A 17,907-nucleotide genomic window follows, 5' to 3' on the forward strand; every position below is an offset into this window, starting at 1 on the left:
AAATAAAAAAGATACAACAAAACAAAGACATAAGTAAAGATACGTCCCTAATGGTGTAGTGGTAGACTTGGCTGACTTGTGTGCCGGCAGCGTGGGATCGGTTCTCACTCAGTGACGGTGTCTGTGTATGCTGCGCGACTGGCTGGCGACAACTTCAGGGTGTAGTCCTCCTTTTGCCCAACGTTGGTTGGGATAACCAACACCCTTTGCAGGATAGGCGGTTTTGAAGATGACATCACATAAATAAAGTTTTGTACGTAGACAAGTAATGATTAACAAAGTGTCCTCTTTTGCGATCATAGTATAGATAAGTTCACAAAAAATTTACTGGCATGAAAATGAAGTTACACTCATTTTTACACCGACCACACGGACGTTAGTATACAAAAATTGGGCCCAATGCATGTCAGTGAACCTAATAAATGTTTTCGAAAAGGTTTAATATTCTTTAGTTTTTAATGAACCGAAGTTTTGCATTTTTTATAAACTAATGACATTTTTTTTTTGTTTTTTTTTTAATCAACATTGAAAACAATTCAGTCTTGGATGAATTCAACTATAAAGTCCCTGGCGAAAACCCAAAAAGCGCATACCCTACACAGAACAGCCCAAACCCACACTGATCCAAACAGATATAAGAATCTACATTCAGTGTTCTTGTGCTCCATCTTGTGTGTGTTCTTAGGTGAGCAGAGCTGAGGGATTGTTGATTCAAGCGCAGAGAGAACTGATGGAACTCAAGCTTGCCGCAGCGCGCTCTCTTCTGTTTCAAGTTTACGCCCTGCTGCCACACAGATATACCGGTCTGGATTGTAATCTCAAGGTTATCTCAGAAAAACTGGACCTATGTCAGGTATGACATAACGTACATGATCAGTGTGTCATATGCGCAAATATGTACACAATAATTATAATGTAAGAAAAAATGGCAAGGGGAATTTTCAGAAGTGTTTTTCAGTCCACAATTCATACTGCTACAACAGATAAAACCGCCCATTGTAATTAATATTGCCGGCTTGTAACAAACCACAGCCCAAAGAGGGTTTTGTTTTGCCTCCTCAATTTGGTTGTGCTTTCTTCTGCTTCTGAAGCCTGTCGAAACCACTTTGATGAACTCACAAAAATACCCTCAAGCTTGTTCTTTTTCTGCTTTTGAACATTTGAAACGTTGACAGCCTTCAACAGCAAAGAATATACTCTTTTATATTTTTTGATTTAGCTGCTTTCATCTCAATTCATGTATAATTGTTACACTTTTTCTAATTAGCACATATTAGATCCTTATAGGTCAAACGTATAGCTTGCACACAAAAAACAAACTCATCTTAAAATAGCTTTAAAATAACCTTAATAATGTTTCACTTCTCCACCTACTGCTACTGTGTAATGTAATTTTAACACAAAGGAGCAGTATTGGAAGCACATTTGTAAAGTGTTAAAGACTGCTTATCATATCTAGGATATTTAGCTCAGAACGACAATTTCTTAATAAATAAGCTGTTGAAGGGAATTACTTGTCTTTTACCGTGTACAATCAATAGATATTCAAATAGATGATCTTTCTTTGTCTGCCATGTTGGCAGTGGAGAGCCAGAGGATATAGTGCCTTGAAAAATGTGCTCATACCCCTTGAGCTTTTTCACATTTTGCCACCGTACAACCTCAAAGATTTCCTGTAATTGACCTTCGCAAAGTAGCACACCATTGAAAAGTGGAATGGTAATAATATAGTTTTCAAAATTTTAAGCAAATAGAAACCTGAAAAATGTGGTGTGCAGTTGTATTCCGCTTTTTACAGCACTTACAGCAGCAAATCTTTTTGTTTAAGTCTCTATCAGGTTTGCACATCTAGAAACATAATTTTTGCTCAATATTCTTTGCAAAAAATCACGCTCAGCCAGATTGGATGGAGAGCATCTATGAACAGCAAATTTGAAGTTTCTCAATTGGATTTAGTTTTGCCACTTTGACTGAGCCATTCTAACGATTCTGTTGTAGTTGTGGCCGTACGTTTAGGGTCATTGGACCTCATTCACTAACAGTGCGTGCGCTCAAATCTGTGATATGTCAATATCTTTACACTTATATTAATTAGGTTCCATTCTATGAAAACATGGTATTTCCTTCCATTGCTATGCGGCTGACAGTCAACCTATGTCCCGCTGAGCAAAAAAGAGGGTCTCTCCTTTAAGACCAAGTGTGAAGTAAACTTGGCCAACCGTATTTTGTGTAATAACGATGTTTTAAGAATACGTACTCGCATTAGTTTATTTTAACGCAAACGTCCTGAATTCATAGTTAGACCCATAGCAACGCCCAAACAACTAAAATGGTTTTGTTCAGCAATCTCTGGTATTCTTCGGGAATGACGTTATTTACAAGATGTACCAATTTCGTTCTGGCAAAGAGAGATGTGTATATATATATATATATGTATGTATGTATGCATGTATGTATATATATAGATATGTATGTATGTATGTGTATATATGTATGTATATATATGTATGTATATATTTGTATGTGTATATATATATGCCCACCCAAACTCACACCTGTTCGACCTGATGCCCTCTTGCAGGCGCTACAGGTGCATCAAATCAAGGACCAAAAGACTGAGAAACAGTTTCTTCCCAAGAGCCATCTCCATTCTAAACTCACACACACACACACACACACGACCACCCCTACCTTGCAGAACAGCAACGTGATGTGTTTTTATCTACCCTATTCAGTATTACTTTCCATTGCACTAACTATTCTCTTATTTATCTAATTTATATATTTATCTGAATTATTGTTGTATTGCACTGGAGAGGGGAGCTCTCTAATCTCGTTGCACACTTGAGTACAATGACAACAAAGGGATTTCTGATTCTGATTCTGATTCTGATGTGTATATATATATACTATCATTCTTCCAGTCTCGATCGGTCTAGTGACTAGTCCCGTATTGTCCTTCCGGAGGCTGATTTGACAGCCGCACAATATTTTGGGTCTCCTGAGCATCTCGTTCGTACATGTATGGTCCAACAAACATAATTCTTAGAAGCTTTTCCAACAATTCTTCAAATACCTGGATCCCCTCAGATACGTTTGAGTTTCCACTTTGTGAGTCAATTTCTGACTGGCTTAATGCACTTTCTATGTTGAGCTCTGCCATAGTTGTCTTTGAATGACATCACATTACGGAGTTTGTCGCTCGGCAGAATCACACTTCGGGAAAACAATTATTTCGTTAAATATACCAAATAAAAAATATTTTTTTCATGCTTTATTATTTGTATTATGTGTAATTACTGTACTTGTAACACCAAAAAATTAATTTGGCATTTTCTGAACTTACTTCACACTGGGTCTTAAAGATCACTTTTGTCCTGTCTATAAGAAATCAAAGCCTGGATGTCGCTTCATTTCATGAATTTCAAAGAATAGAAGACAGAAGTTATGGTGTTCGGTCCCAGTGGCCCTTCTAATTTCAATCCTGCAGGCTCCCTCGCATCTTATCTAAACCAACAGTCTCAAACATGGGTTTTAAATCTGCCTGTTTATTTTAAATTGGATTGGCAAATTAGTGCTGTTGTTTGATCGTTAAATCTTAGATAGATTATTGTAATGCACTTTATTTTGGAGTCAGCCAGTCCTCCCTCAAGCGTCCTTTGCAGGTCCAAATTGCTCCTTCTTGCCTTCTAACTGGAGCTCAGAAGAGGGAGCACATAACCCCAATTCTGACCTCTCTTCCTTGGCTCCCAGTGCACTTTAGAGTTCGCTTTAAGATACTTCTGCTCGCCTTCAAAGCTTTAAATGGCCTCACCCAGGCGTAACTCTCTGAGCTCCTACAACCCTACGCACCTGCCTGCTGCCTCAGGTGTGCAGACGAAATGCTGCTGGAGGTGTCGAGGATTAAGCGCAGCCTCAGGGGGGGATCGTGCCTTTTCTGTTGCCGGTCCTTCCCTATGGAATGACCTCCCATTAAATGTTAGGCAAGCCCGCTCTCTGTCCACTTTTAAAATTCGTTTGGAGACACATTTTTATTTTTTTTTCTGCTTTCGACTGAACATGAGACTGTCGCTGTTCTGCTGTTCTCCTGGTCACTATTGTATATGTGTTAATGTATTTTAATTTCTATTCTAATTTACTGCTAATTTATATAATTCCATTTGGAAAGCGCTTTGTTCCAGCTACAGCTGTTGTCAAATGCGCTGTATAAATAAAGTTGTATTGTATAAATAATGATGACTCATCGTTTCAAAAAACATCAAACACAAGATGCCCAACATATTCAAACCACAGTGATTTATACAATCAATTATCTTAAAACGATACAATACCATACGAACAATACCCGTAACTTAAATCGGGAATTTGATAATGAGTTGACCAATGTCCAAGATAATCACAAAGGGCACTATATTTATTCCTTATTATGTATTTTAACAACTTGTCCATTGGCTGTTCATTCAGCAACTAATTTATTTTTGTAAAAATGCTTTGTGTGCAGCGTTCTCTAATATAACATTAGGATTTGTTAAAAATGATTGACATCATTATTATTTGTTTTCAGTTTCTGTGTTTAGCAAACTTTCCGATGATGCCAACCTTTTCAAAATAAGGTAAAGCGGAAGAAAGTTTTGGGACCATCTCTCGTAACTTTAAGCCTCTGTGCATTGGTTAAGATGCATCAAACTTATGCCCTTTTATAGGGAAATAGGGGTGGGGTATATGCAAATTAACGCTCTTTGAGCAAGAGCTGTCATTTAATACTTATTCTGATTCATTTGCATGCGTAAACTTGTGCAAAGGTCATAAATCCAATGATGATTTTGCATATGTGTTCAACTTTTACACAGAGTAAGAACATATCCACTCATTTATTTGCGAATGAGGCCCATTTGTTTGTTGGAAGCTGAATCTCCTTCCAAGTCTCAAATGTTTTACAGCCTCCAACTGGTTTTCTTCCAGGATTGTCCTGTATTTATCTCAGTCCATCTTTCCATCAACTCTGACAAGCATCCCTATTCCGACTGAAGAAAATCATCCCCACAGCATGATTTTACTACCACCGTTTCACAGTGTGGCTGTGGTGCTCAGGGTGATAAGCAGTGCTAGTTTTTCGTCACAGCGCTTTGTATTGAGACTGAAAATTAAATTAAAACTAGTCTCATGTGACTCAAGCACCTTCTTTCCTGGGACTTCTTGAGGCTTTCTTTCATCAGTGGCTTTTTCTTGCATATTTGTAGAGTGCACAATTTATAGTTGTCCTGTGGACAGATTTTCCAAACTGGACTGTGAATTTCTACAGCTTCTCCAGTGACCACAGGCCTCTTGGCTGCTTCTCCTTGGAAGCTCTGTCAGTTTCAGTTTGTGTACATGTCATGGTAGTTTTGTAGTTGTGCCATACTTTGATTGGCTGCCAGGATGGCCGAGTGGTCTAAGGCGCCGCGTTCCGGACCCAGTCTCCCCAGGAGGCCTGGGTTCGAATCTCGAATTTCCCCATTGTGGGACTAATAAAGGGAATATTATAATTATTATTATTATTATTATTATTATTATTACCATTGATGGATTGAAGAATGATGCTGCTTGAGGTGTTCAAAGCCTGGGATATTTTTTTAATCATAACCTTTTCTCTAAAAAACTGCTAAGGCCTTCACAGAACAGGTGTATCTATACTGAGATTAAATTACACACAAGTGCATTTATATTTTTTCTTTTTTGTTGTTGTCATTGCATTTTACAGTTGTGCTGCTTTGTGTTGGGCTATAACATAAAATTTTTTTTTTAGAATTAGAAATCCCTTTATTGTCATTGTACTCAAGTGTGCAACGAGATTAGAGGGCTCCCCTCTCCAGTGCAATACAACAATAATACAGACAAATATATAAATTAGATAAATAAATAAGAGAGTGCAACGGAATTTAGTACTGAATAGTGTATATAAAAACATCACAATGCTGTTCTGCAAGGTAAGGGTGTTCTCGTGTGTGTGTGAGAGTTCAGAATGGAGATGGCTCTCGGAAAGAAACTGTTTCTCAGTCTATTGGTCCTCGATTTGATGCATCTGTAGCGCCTGCCAGAGGGCATCAGGTCGAACAGGTGTGAGTTTGGGTGGGTATTGTCTTTGACGATGTTGAGAGCCCTTCTGAGGCACCGGGCGGTGTAGATGTCCGACAGTGAGGGGAGAGGGCAGCCAATAATCCTTTGCGCTGTTTTGACTGTCCTCTGGAGCCTCACTCTGTCCGCCTCAGTGCAGCCGCTGTACCAGGTGGAGACACAGTACGTCAGCAGGCTCTCGATGGACGAGTGGTAGAAGGCTAGCAGCAGCTTCCTGTCCAGGTTGAATTTCCTGAGGACTCTCAGGAAGTGCAGACGCTGGCGGACCTTCTTTACCACTGCTGTGGTGTTGTGAGTCCAAGAAAGGTCGTCGGAGATCTGTACTCCCAAGAACTTGAACGTGTGGACCCTCTCCACACACACGCCTTAGATGCAGAGGGGGGGCGGCACCGTCTTGTTCCTCCTGAAGTCGACGACAATCTCCTTTGTTTTTGCAGTGTTAAGGTTCAGTCTGTTGTCCTTGCACCAAGCTGTCAGTCTCTTTACCTCCTCTCTGTAGGCTGTCTCGTCACCTTCCGAGATCAGACCGACCACTGTCGTGTCGTCAGCAAACTTGACGATGGTGTTGTTGCCGTGGGCCGGGCTGCAGTCGTAGGTGTAGAGGGCGTACAGGAGAGGGCTCAGCACGCATCCTTGAGGGGAACCGGTGCTCAGCATGCGGGTGGAGGACGTTTAGGGGCCGAGCAACACAGTCTGGGGTCTGTTGGTCAGAAAGTCCTTAATCCAGATGCGTGTGAGGGCAGGGAGGCCGAGAATGTCCAGTTTGGCGACGAGGATGTCTGGGATGATCGTGTTGAATGCCGAGCTGTAGTCCACAAAGAGCATCCTTGCATAGCTCTGCTGTTGTTCCAGGTGGCCCAGCACAACATGCAGAGCAGTGTCGATGGCGTCCTCAGTGGATCTGTTAGCCCGGTATGCAAACTGGTAGGGGTCCAGAGTGGGAGGAAGGCAGTCCCTGATGTGCTGGAGAACCAGCCTCTCGAAGCACTTCATGATGACTGGTGTGAGAGCAACAGGACGGTAGTCATTCAGGTGGACGGCTGGTGACTTTTTGGGGACAGGAATAATGGTGGAAGTTTTCAAGCAGGAGGGGATGACTGCTTGAGCCAGGGAGCGGTTGAAGATCCTGCAGAAAACATGTAAAATCTTGGCAAAGAAACTTTAAATTTGAGATTGTAATGTCGCAAAATGTGAGAAAGTTCAAGGAGTATGAATACTTTTTCAAGGCACTGTACGCTTATGACATGCATCTTGAAACTGAAAAACTAGTAACGTAAACGAGAAACGAGTAGTTCATATGTATACAGTACATTTTGCAGTCTTGTTGGATGTGAAACGAGCACGGAGGAATGCAGCGTCTGTGTGGTCAAGTTCTGAGGAGGCCGAGCGTCTCAGAACAAGACAACATTTGGCCCCAACTGTCCTCCTGCAGAGGCACCACCCGGAAATGATTTGCAAAAGAAGCTACTGCTACTATTTGCTAGGAAAGCATAAAAAAATGTATGGAACTTCTGTTACTATACACGGTTGTTCTCATTGGATTCAAAATGACTGCTATGGTATTATTTAGCAAGAATTTCATTATGATGCCAGTTAAGTCATGCACGCATTCACCACGAACATTTGTTGAAGGACGAAGTGCCTTCCTTTGTTTCATTTTTCAATGTCAAATGACTCAAAAATTATCCACTGCACATCCATAAAAAATACACTTGTCGCTCTGCCACACATGCGGCTCTCATCAAGACTGACAAGAGATTCGTTGTTTCTCCTTGTCTAGCTTATTAGAGACATCCTGAACGTGAGCGAGATGACTCTGAGAAGCCCCGCCCCTTCCTGCGTTGGCAAGTTTCGCGCCCTGAGGTGCAGCATTGAAACGGTCGAGCCTGGCTGCCGTGAATACCTCACTGTGTCATCTTTGCTCATGGACAGGTCAGATAGTTACGTCCTCTGTATCAAAGCACCGCAAGGAAATCATGCATAACAAATCAAGATAAGAGCTAACGTAGCATAGAGATCGCAACCACCGCATAACCTGACGCATAACAAAGAAAGGATGATAAGAGCTAGCACTACTGTTACTGTGTTTGATATGATTATTATTATTATTTTATGAATAATAACTTATTACATACGTATTTGTCAACCTTGAGCTTGTGAAACCCATTAAGAGAGAGTATTTTGGGATATTTTTTTTATTTCAAAATAAACTTCATTTTACTTGACAACCCCAAATTTGGGCAGTTTAAAGTTTTTTTTGCATAAATCCATATTTTTCAGTTCCCATGTGGGTATGTTATTTTTACCAATTATGAATCAATTTTACAGATTGAAAAAGCCTTGCTCTCTTTGATGATGCAATGTTAATAGTGCAACAAACATGCTGTATTTCTGGTTTCCTGAAAAGTGATGCTTTTGGAAGCTGCAAGGTTTGCACCCGACCCGAGCGATGCCATATTAAAAATGGTCCGCTTGCAACAGTTTGATCTCGGTTTGGTTCTGATTGTGGGCATGGGATTCGGCTGCTGTGTGTTTTACAAAAAGCTGCTGTAGCTGTTTTTCAACTAAAATAATATGTAATTGCTTGATTGACCACTTTTAATGTGTTGAAAAATTTCAATGTGGCCCTTGCATCATTTGGATTTTATTTATATATGTATATATATATACATATACATATACATATATATATATATACATATATACATATACATATCCATATATATATATGCATATACATATATACATATATATATACATATCCATATATATATACATATACATATATATATTTATATATATATATATATATGTATTTATATATATGTATATGTATATATATATATATATATATATATATGTGTATATATATATATATATATATATATATATATGTATATAAATGTATGTAATTTGATAGTAGTAGTCGTGACACCCATGGCCATAATTACATTTAAAAGAGCAATAAACATATCTAAAATTTTGACAATGTATCGTTCAATAAATAGCACACCACCAGGAAAGTGTCGCATCTCTGTGCAGTGAGTGCTGCGCTGTAATTGCCCAGTCTGTCTGTTGGTGTAGGTTAGTTGTGTGACGTTTTCAGTCCATCCCACTTTATTGTGTGTAACTATTTAAGGTTGCAAGTTTCTTTTAACACACGACACTTTAAGCTTTTTGACAAACTCAATAGATGACTAATGCACGAATTTGGAGAAACACTCTTCAGTTTTATCTCCACAGGGGCCTTTTCAGCCAAAGCTTCTGTGGGTCCGCTTCAGGCTTGATTGATACCAGTAGGCTGATAAAAGCTTACTTTTCATTCATAAGAGCCACTTGTGAAGTAAATGCCTACCTTATTTGCTTTTTTCAGTGCTGTGCAGATTCATCAGGTGTTACGTGTCAGCAGAGCCGTGGAGCTTCAGACCTTTGAGGGCAAACTTGGCAACATCAAGTCCCTCCTTCACTCCTCCAGCGCCAGGAACTTTGTTGGAATTCTGTCACGGTGACTTTAAGCATGACAAACTCATACATGCGCGTAGAGGCAATACATACACAACACACGGATGTTAAACTGCGGGTAGATGAAATGCTAATCTCCTTACTCCAACATGAATACAATCCATTCTATGAACCTTAAAAGCCGAAACCTTGTCATAGTGAAGAAAGGTAACGATGCTGTCAAAATGAGGTAATGTTATGAGACGTCTCTCTAAAAAGACGTTTACTTACTGTGTAATATCACGTTGGGCTTAAAATATAAAAAATTAGGGCTGTCAAGTGACTACATTTTTTAACTTATTAATCACGAAAAATTTCCATGGTTAACTGTGATTCATCACATTTTTAACTACTATTTTTTTGTGAAGCTTGTAACAGATATTTACTTGAATAATATCTTGGAATTATTACAAAATCACCAAATATACATTCAAAGACTGTTCTCATAGCATTCTTTGATTCTTGAATACGATCTAAACGAAGACATCTTTACAGACATTTCTCAAAACTACCCACAAGTACCACACTCCAGCTGTGTTGGATTCCAAGGCCCAGTGGTAACGTAATCGGGGTGTTTTGTTCTGAGATGGTGCGCTAAAGTTGTACACTTAATATGGTACAATATTGCAAATTATTTTTAAAGTAAATTACACTGAGTTAAAATATTTAACTGTGCTAATCTTTTTTAATTAATCTCCAGAGTTAACGTTTTCATTTTGACAGCCTTAATAAAAATATATATTTGTGCTGGGGATGTCCACTATTCTCAAATTTTTACTGATGGTATTTTCTTCAACCCAACAATTGATATGGTTGACCATCCCTCTCCTATTAGTGGTTTGCTGCTACCTTGTGTTGGAGTGGAACATCATGGAATTGAACGAACAGATGCCGGCAGTCTTGGAAATGGCATATACTTTAGCGATAACATGAGGTCAGTAAACATTAAGAAATGCCTTTAAACATCGAATACCCTCAAACTCTGTGCATTGTTTTATCATTTCATCATCTTCACGGCCCATGTCCTTCTCCACCCTCCATACAGCACCTGCCTAAAGTACTCTAAACCCAGTGACACGGACGGCTCTCGGCTGCTGCTGGTGTGTGACGTAGCCCTGGGGCGCTGCCTGGAGCTTCACCAGAGAGACCCCACTCTGACTCAGGCCCCTGAGGGACATAACAGCGTGCATGGCATGCGCCGCACAGCCATGGTTCTCTCTGAGTTTGAGGTAGGGCTGCAATTCTGTCTGTGTGATGAAAGAGTTAAGTTAGTCTGTTGGTGTCAATCAATAACATTGATTGAATGGCAGTTTTTTTATTGTACAGGCAGATTTGTGTGCTAAATCTCTTTTATTGGATCCCATTAAATTTGCAGGCATATGAGTATTTAAATGTGTCAAACAACTCAGGACAGGGCACATTTTGTTTGAATGATTACGTGATAGCCTAATCGAATTCTGAAAATCATTATTATTTTTGTTAGAAAATGCGATCTATAATAAGTATAATATAATAATAATAATAATAATAATAATATTTAACCTACTTACTTTTGCTCACTTTATTCAATAAATAACTTTGAATTGTTGCGACTATGTAATTAAGCAACAAACGGTTAATGTCAGTTAAAATAGTAGTGCATGCACGTTGTCGTGAGGAGGACGTTCCACAAACAGCCGCATCTGCCCCAAAGGTGATGATAGCATTCGTGTGGCAATCACAAAAGATAAAAAGAACCAAAGGAAATGTATAGCAAATAAATCTGTTCAATGATAATGTGTTGCCCCACTTATAAATTGTTTTTCCCAGATAAAGACAAGTTTCCCTGGATTGGTATGCCAAAATCAATCAATCATTTAGAAAAGACGGAGACGATTAAAAAAAAACAAAAAAAAAACACTTGAATCAGTTGTTATTATGGAAGAAGGTTTTTTCAGTGAAACTGCTATCGTCCTCCCGGCCTTTGCCCCTCCTTCGTTAAAGTTAATGAGTAATAAATAGCTTTCATTCTTTTTTTGAAGTTTTCTTTCTTTATAATATTGTGTTTGCACTTATTTCCATATTGAATTATATTTATTTTGAACCACATACTGGTACAAAAAACGAATCAACTGCATTCCATTTATTTCTATAGGAAACATTACCTCGATTTATGAATGTTTCAAGTTACAAACAGGAGCGCGAAACCAATTAAGTCCATAAGTTGAGGTGCCATTGTATTTTTCAAATCCCTCCCGCGGCGCAGCTATGGGTGGGGGGATATTTTGCACACATGGACACACAATCGGTGGCCAACATGTTTTTCATCAGGGAGTGGAGATTTTGCAGTTTATGCTTCCAACATGTAGACAGTGTGACTATCCTGCGCTGTTTTTAAAGGGAATGAGAGGATCTCCTTCCATTGGCCAGGAAGTTAGTCAGCTGTGTTCACTCCTACAACAGCGCAAACATCCAATTTTAACTCCATATACATCTACAAAAATACCTAAAGAAAGAAAACACTGTCTATGCGTACAGTAAGACCTTGCTTTGCACTAGACTTGTGCTGGGCATGAAAATGTTCATTCCAGGGGCACGTCGAGTGCAGCGAGCCATTTTACTTTGTGGCAAAGGCGAGTTCAACCATGTTATGGTATTCTTGTAGACACGCGCAAGCCGGCACGTTATGAAATGGTCGTTTTGCACGATTGTGGGTGTGAACACTCTCAAAATGATTTGTGGCCAATTGCTACTCATTCTCTTTAAAAGCTCATTTTATGTGGCCCACAAAGGGCAAATCATGTGCATCAACTTCCTGTTTGTAGCCCATTTTCTTCACTTTTAACAACATTGAGATATGAGATATTGCCATTTATTTGTTACCAATCCTCCCCTTTTAAAATAAATAGAAAAAAATATGAACTCCTGATTTCAAAACTTGCTTTCTATCAATTTCTTTGTGCATATGTGATAACATAAGGTGATCATACATTTGGGTTCGCAGTCATAACGGCCCTCTGAGGGAAACCAGAACTACGATGCGGCCCGTCCCAAAATGACTTTGACACCCCTACTTGAGGTTTCAGCCAATAGTTATGGAGTAAAAATGAAGTTTAGTAAAGCACAAATAGTTTCCTGGGTAACATTGTGTTCTGGTGGTTAGCACATCTTACTTACCGTTCTGAAATTAGGGGGTTCCAATCCAGGCTCCAAACATCGTATGTGGAGTTTGCATGTTCTCCCCATTCTTTTGTAGGTATTCTTCCTGTACTTTGTCTTCCTCCGACGTCCCAAAACGGTCTTCTTCATTTAAATGAAGACTCTAAATTTTATGTAGTTGTAAATATGAGTGTGAATGGTTCTTTCTCTATGTGCCCTGCGATTGACTAGCGACCAATTCAGGGTGTACCTCGCCTTTTGCACATATCAGCTGGTATACTCCAGCTCACCCACGACCTTTTAAGGATTAGCAGTATAGGAAATGGGTGGATGGGTATTAATTCCTTCAATAATGAATTCAGGTAAAGAGATGGGGGTGGTAAGAAACAGAGGCAATTGTCACAATGACCTAATTCCTCTGAGAGAAAGTTTATAGTTGAAATATGGCTCTAGCTAATTGTGTTCCACTACATGCTCCAGGGTGATGAGTACGTGGTGTACAGTCCAGAGCAGGTCAAGCTGAAATATGTTGTCCGGTTCAGCATCGATGGACACCAACCGAAGGCGTTCAGCCCAGCTATAGACACCTCACCCGAGTCTTGTCTGCCCCCTGCTGACTCAGGTGAGCATTGCACAGCACTTGCATGCTTAGGTTTGCGGGAGAAACATGAGTTGCTTTGATTTTATTTTATTTTTTTCATTTGGGAAGTCATTAGTAGGTCAGCCTCATGTGTCTTCTCTTTAACAAGCATATATCATGAAATCTCATCTCCGCGCAATGCCATTTGTTGCAGTCCATTCAAGTCGACAGCGCTGTAAAAGAAATAAATAAAAATACAAAAGTGGTTTCACGTTGCAGAACCTCAGGGGCCACGTTCACAAAGCTTGCAATTGTAGCATCGCTCCTAATTGGCACTAAAAGTTCCTTCGCCAAGAGTTTTCTCTCAGGATCAGTTGGCAAAGTAGCTGAGCACAAGTTTTTAGTACAGTAACAACTGATACAAGACTTAATAGATCATCCTGCCATCCCCGCGGCAAGCATACATGTCATTGAGCTGCATGGAAACTATTTATCATTACAAAGGAGTGCTATGGATTAGAACAGCCTTATTAAGTCAATTTGACCGTTGTTGGTAAAATAGAGGTCTTATTTAAATAAGATAGCATTCCCTCTAACACTCAGGAGAGATCATGGCATCTTGATAATTTGTGTGTGTGCGTGCGTGTGCGTGCGTACGCGTGTGTGCGTGTGTTTGTGTGTGTTAATCTTTTTCAAAGTGGTCCTTCCTGATGAGGATGATGTTGGAAGCATAAAAAACCCATTGGACAATGTGACTGCAGGACTGCTGGACAGCTCAGGGCAGCAGCTTCCCCTGCTGGCTGTACATGTGAAGTGCAAGTTGATGGATTTGCTCTCTCATGTAGGAGCATTTTTCACATTACTGGACTTCAATTATATGTCTTTAAGTTGCAGCATCCTGGAAAGCAGCCATGTATTTATTTTATTCTTTTGTCTTTTTGGAGGTCATCATCTTCCAAAGATACACTAATCAGAGCAATGTGCCCATTGAAGCCAAGTACGTCTTCCCTTTGGATGAATATGCAGCCGTGTGTGGCTTTGAAGCCTTCATTAATGGGAAACATGTGGTGGGACAGGTACAGTTTCTTAAAAATGTCATTTTAGCTAAACCGAAACAGAATGAAGCTAAGGCTGGATTTTGATGTTGTCTTCAAGTGATACAAATTCCATGGTGTTCTCAGTGTAAGCAGAAAGAAAAAATACAAATCTGCAGATCCTTAATACATAACTTTTTCCCAAAATGAAGGCCTTGCATACCTGTACTAAAAACACCTAAACTTTAAACCGGGTATAGCATTATTGTGGATGTGGTGCTAATGAACCTGCATCTAGAGTTGTAAGATTGACTAACAGCATTAGAAACAGTGACACTTATGTCAGCACTTATGGATCCAAAACACATTAAGATAAAAGCATGTAATTTGGTCACAGTTTGTTAACGAAATGGCTTACATTTTAATGAAAGACTGCATGATTGAGTAGTGATTAGCATGTCACACAGTCACAGCCCACATATTGAACTGTCACACAGGTACAGGAATAGGTTAACCAGTGACAAAACAGAAATAGTGTTACTTTCTTATTTCTATCTAACTTTTGGTATGTATTTTTAAAACCGCGCATTGAGACTGATCCTTTTTTTAAATAGGTGTTACAGAAAAGCCCAACCAAAGAAAATCAAAATGGCAGCGCAGAGATAGTGCTCAACTAAACTCTTGAGCGCTATGCTGCTGTTTTCCACGATAGTCTAGTTTAGGGCTGTGCATATAGCCAAAATTCAATTCAGTTTATGATTATTACCCTCAACAATCATATATATCCTAGTAGTACGAAATGTTGGTAGTGCTAAATTTCCAAAGCATTGCATACCATAATCATGCTCTCAAAGTCTAAAAACATGTTGTATATTAATTGGAAGTGATTTATTCAAAGCAGAGCTGGACAGTCAGTCCCCCGGGCGGAACGGTCTGGTCTGCCGGCCCCGCCGGACGCCCATTTTTGGGTTGGGAGCGGGGAGTGACAACTTTTATAAAAGAGTTTAATTAAGCGAGGCCAGAGGTAGATTTTAGTCCGCCACACAAATCGTGATGTTGTCATGAGGCAGCCAAAAGCGGGCGCAGACAATTTTTCTGGATAAGGCCTAAGGGTCGAGGCCGGAAAGCTACCCAGATCGCGTGCAGGGGACTGACCGTCAAAAAAGGGTCACGTGCCCCGTTCTAATTAAAAGCAAGTAAGATTAATAAGGTATAATATTTCACAATGTCATAAATCTTCAGTAAATTGGATTGAATAAAGAGATTATTGGTGTGTGCTAAAAATTGAGCCTTCTGTATAAACTGTAATATAAATAAAGGATGTATGAAACATTGAAAAATCATCTCCCCCGTACTTCAACACAATATGTGAGATACAGTATGGGAGGACAAAGGAACAATATATGATATAGGAATTGCTTTGCTTTATTCATAATTGAAAGAATTATGGAAATTTTTGATCTTGTGTTTCTGATGTGGACATTCCATGATGACCTTTTATCAATTATTACTCTCAAGAAATTTATATTCCTAAACATATTCAAATTGTACACACTCTGTGTGTATAATCAATTCCAGGTGACTTTTATAGTTACCAAATATTAATAATTTTGCTTTATTTACATTTAGAATTAATTTGTTGTGACCCATCCACTTTTAATTTTTTTGAGTTCTTCATAGACTGTACTCAATAATTTGTTATAATTGTCACTACTATAGCATATATTTGTGTCATCTGCAAACAATATTAGTTGTAATAAAATTGACCCATTAAATAGGTCGTTTATGTATAAGTTGAACAGCTGGGAACCCAGCACTGACCCCTGATGCCTTCAGTAAGACCAAGTTTATCAGATAAATGATCCCATAATTTTACATAGTGTTCGGTCTCTTAAATAACTTTTTAATCAGTTCACAGCTATCCCTCTGATCTGATATTAATACAGTTTATTGAGTCAAATAGAATGATTGATGGTATCAAATGCATTTTTGAGATCAATAAACATTCTAATTACATGTTTTTTCCCCAGCTCGTATATTACTTCTTCAACAGCTTCAATGAGTGACATTGATGTGGTCCTTTTAGCTCTGAAATCACACTGAGCTTCATTTAATATATGATATTTTATAAATAATTTCTCTAAATGAAAATTTAAGAGATTTTCAAGATTTTTTTAATACTGCGGAAGCAATGAAATTGGCTAATAATTAAAAGTAAAACTGTGCTTATTACCATTTCTGTCTGCCAGTATAATTTTAGCTATTTTCCATTTTCTTTGGAATATGGCCTGTTTTGAATAACAGATTACAGATGTTTATTAACAAAGTCAATTATATGATAATTAGGGCCATGCTCCTCCTCACATCATTCTGGAGAGATAAACTTGGATGAACCACATTTGATTCAAGTGTTCAAGATATTCCATGTTCGTTTCATATTATTTTTATTGTCATGCAGTTTTTTATTATAATACAGCTGCATACCCGCATTTTGGAGGCGCAATTGTTTTACATCCTCCACCAGACTGAGGAGTTGCTTTTGTTGAGCACTGACTGCCGCCACTTCCTCAGTCAAGGAGCTGGTGGCGATTTTAATATCCTCAAACTCTTGGGTTCCTTCTTGATGGCATTGAGATGGGCACTTAACCAAAAGTTGACAATCACTTTGGTTTGTTGTGCTGTAGGCTGAAAAGACCGTAAATGATTTTGTCATTCACCCTCAGTTGAGGCATTTAACGCCTTTTCTGCTGTCATAAACACTATCCGAAGAACAAATCTAACTTATAACATATATATAAACTTACTCTAAAGAAAATGGTTTCGGGTCCTCATTTGCCCCTTATTATTATTTTTTTTAAACATTTTCTTGTTTTTTCCCAAATATAAATGATTGTTTGAATAATTGTGATTTCAATTATCAAAAAATAATCATGATTAATATTTTTTTCATAATCGAGCAGCCCTAGTTTACCGTTTAAAAAAGTATGACAAAAAGGCCACCAAAAGCCCAAATTCAAGCACAACACATTTCACATCTGTTTGATGAACATTTTATCAATATAAACTTTATACCATGACCAGAACAGAATGGACTGTCAGCCCCATCCTTTAATCTGGATGCATATCCTTGGCTTTCAGGTGAAGGAGAAAGAGCAAGCTCGTAAGCAGTACAAGCATGCTATAGAGAAGGGCCATGGAGCCTACCTCATGGACCAGGACGCCCCAGTAAGCACTCCACACTCTCGCACACGCGTGCACACACACACACACGCACACCCCCACGCACACGCACGCAACCCTCCACGCTCACCAGTAGCCAATAGAGTTGGTGTCACCTGCAATGTGGCCTCTACACCCTCCCTTGCAGGACGTTTTCACCATCAGCGTGGGCAACCTGCCAGCAGGGGCTAGCGTGCTCATTAAAGTGACCTTTGTGTCCGAGCTCATCGTCAAGGACGGGAGTGTTTTTTTCACCCTGCCTGGTAGTGTTGCACCGTGGCAGGAAAGTGCAGCGCTTAACCAGACTACACAGGTAAGATG

General features: G+C 39.2%; 1 protein-coding gene across 2 annotated transcripts in view; it reads left to right on the forward strand.

Annotated features, from left to right (window-relative positions):
* LOC148323141 (protein mono-ADP-ribosyltransferase PARP4-like) overlaps nucleotides 1-17,907 on the forward strand; it is a 54,617-nt gene that overhangs the window by 12,990 nt on the left and 23,720 nt on the right. For both annotated transcript variants that reach the window (XM_088314635.1, XM_088314636.1), the window contains exons 9-18: nucleotides 686-853; nucleotides 7,895-8,046; nucleotides 9,488-9,619; nucleotides 10,451-10,549; nucleotides 10,661-10,844; nucleotides 13,234-13,375; nucleotides 14,032-14,174; nucleotides 14,278-14,409; nucleotides 17,506-17,592; nucleotides 17,735-17,899. In XM_088314635.1, coding sequence (XP_088170761.1) covers nucleotides 686-853; nucleotides 7,895-8,046; nucleotides 9,488-9,619; nucleotides 10,451-10,549; nucleotides 10,661-10,844; nucleotides 13,234-13,375; nucleotides 14,032-14,174; nucleotides 14,278-14,409; nucleotides 17,506-17,592; nucleotides 17,735-17,899 — 1,404 coding nt within the window. The remainder of the gene's footprint in view (nucleotides 1-685; nucleotides 854-7,894; nucleotides 8,047-9,487; nucleotides 9,620-10,450; nucleotides 10,550-10,660; nucleotides 10,845-13,233; nucleotides 13,376-14,031; nucleotides 14,175-14,277; nucleotides 14,410-17,505; nucleotides 17,593-17,734; nucleotides 17,900-17,907) is intronic.

This window comes from Idiotropiscis lumnitzeri, chromosome 14, assembly GCF_059441095.1.
Source record: "Idiotropiscis lumnitzeri isolate Australia: NSW breed Sydney's pygmy pipehorse chromosome 14, RoL_Ilum_1.0, whole genome shotgun sequence".
Lineage (NCBI taxonomy): Eukaryota > Metazoa > Chordata > Actinopteri > Syngnathiformes > Syngnathidae > Idiotropiscis > Idiotropiscis lumnitzeri.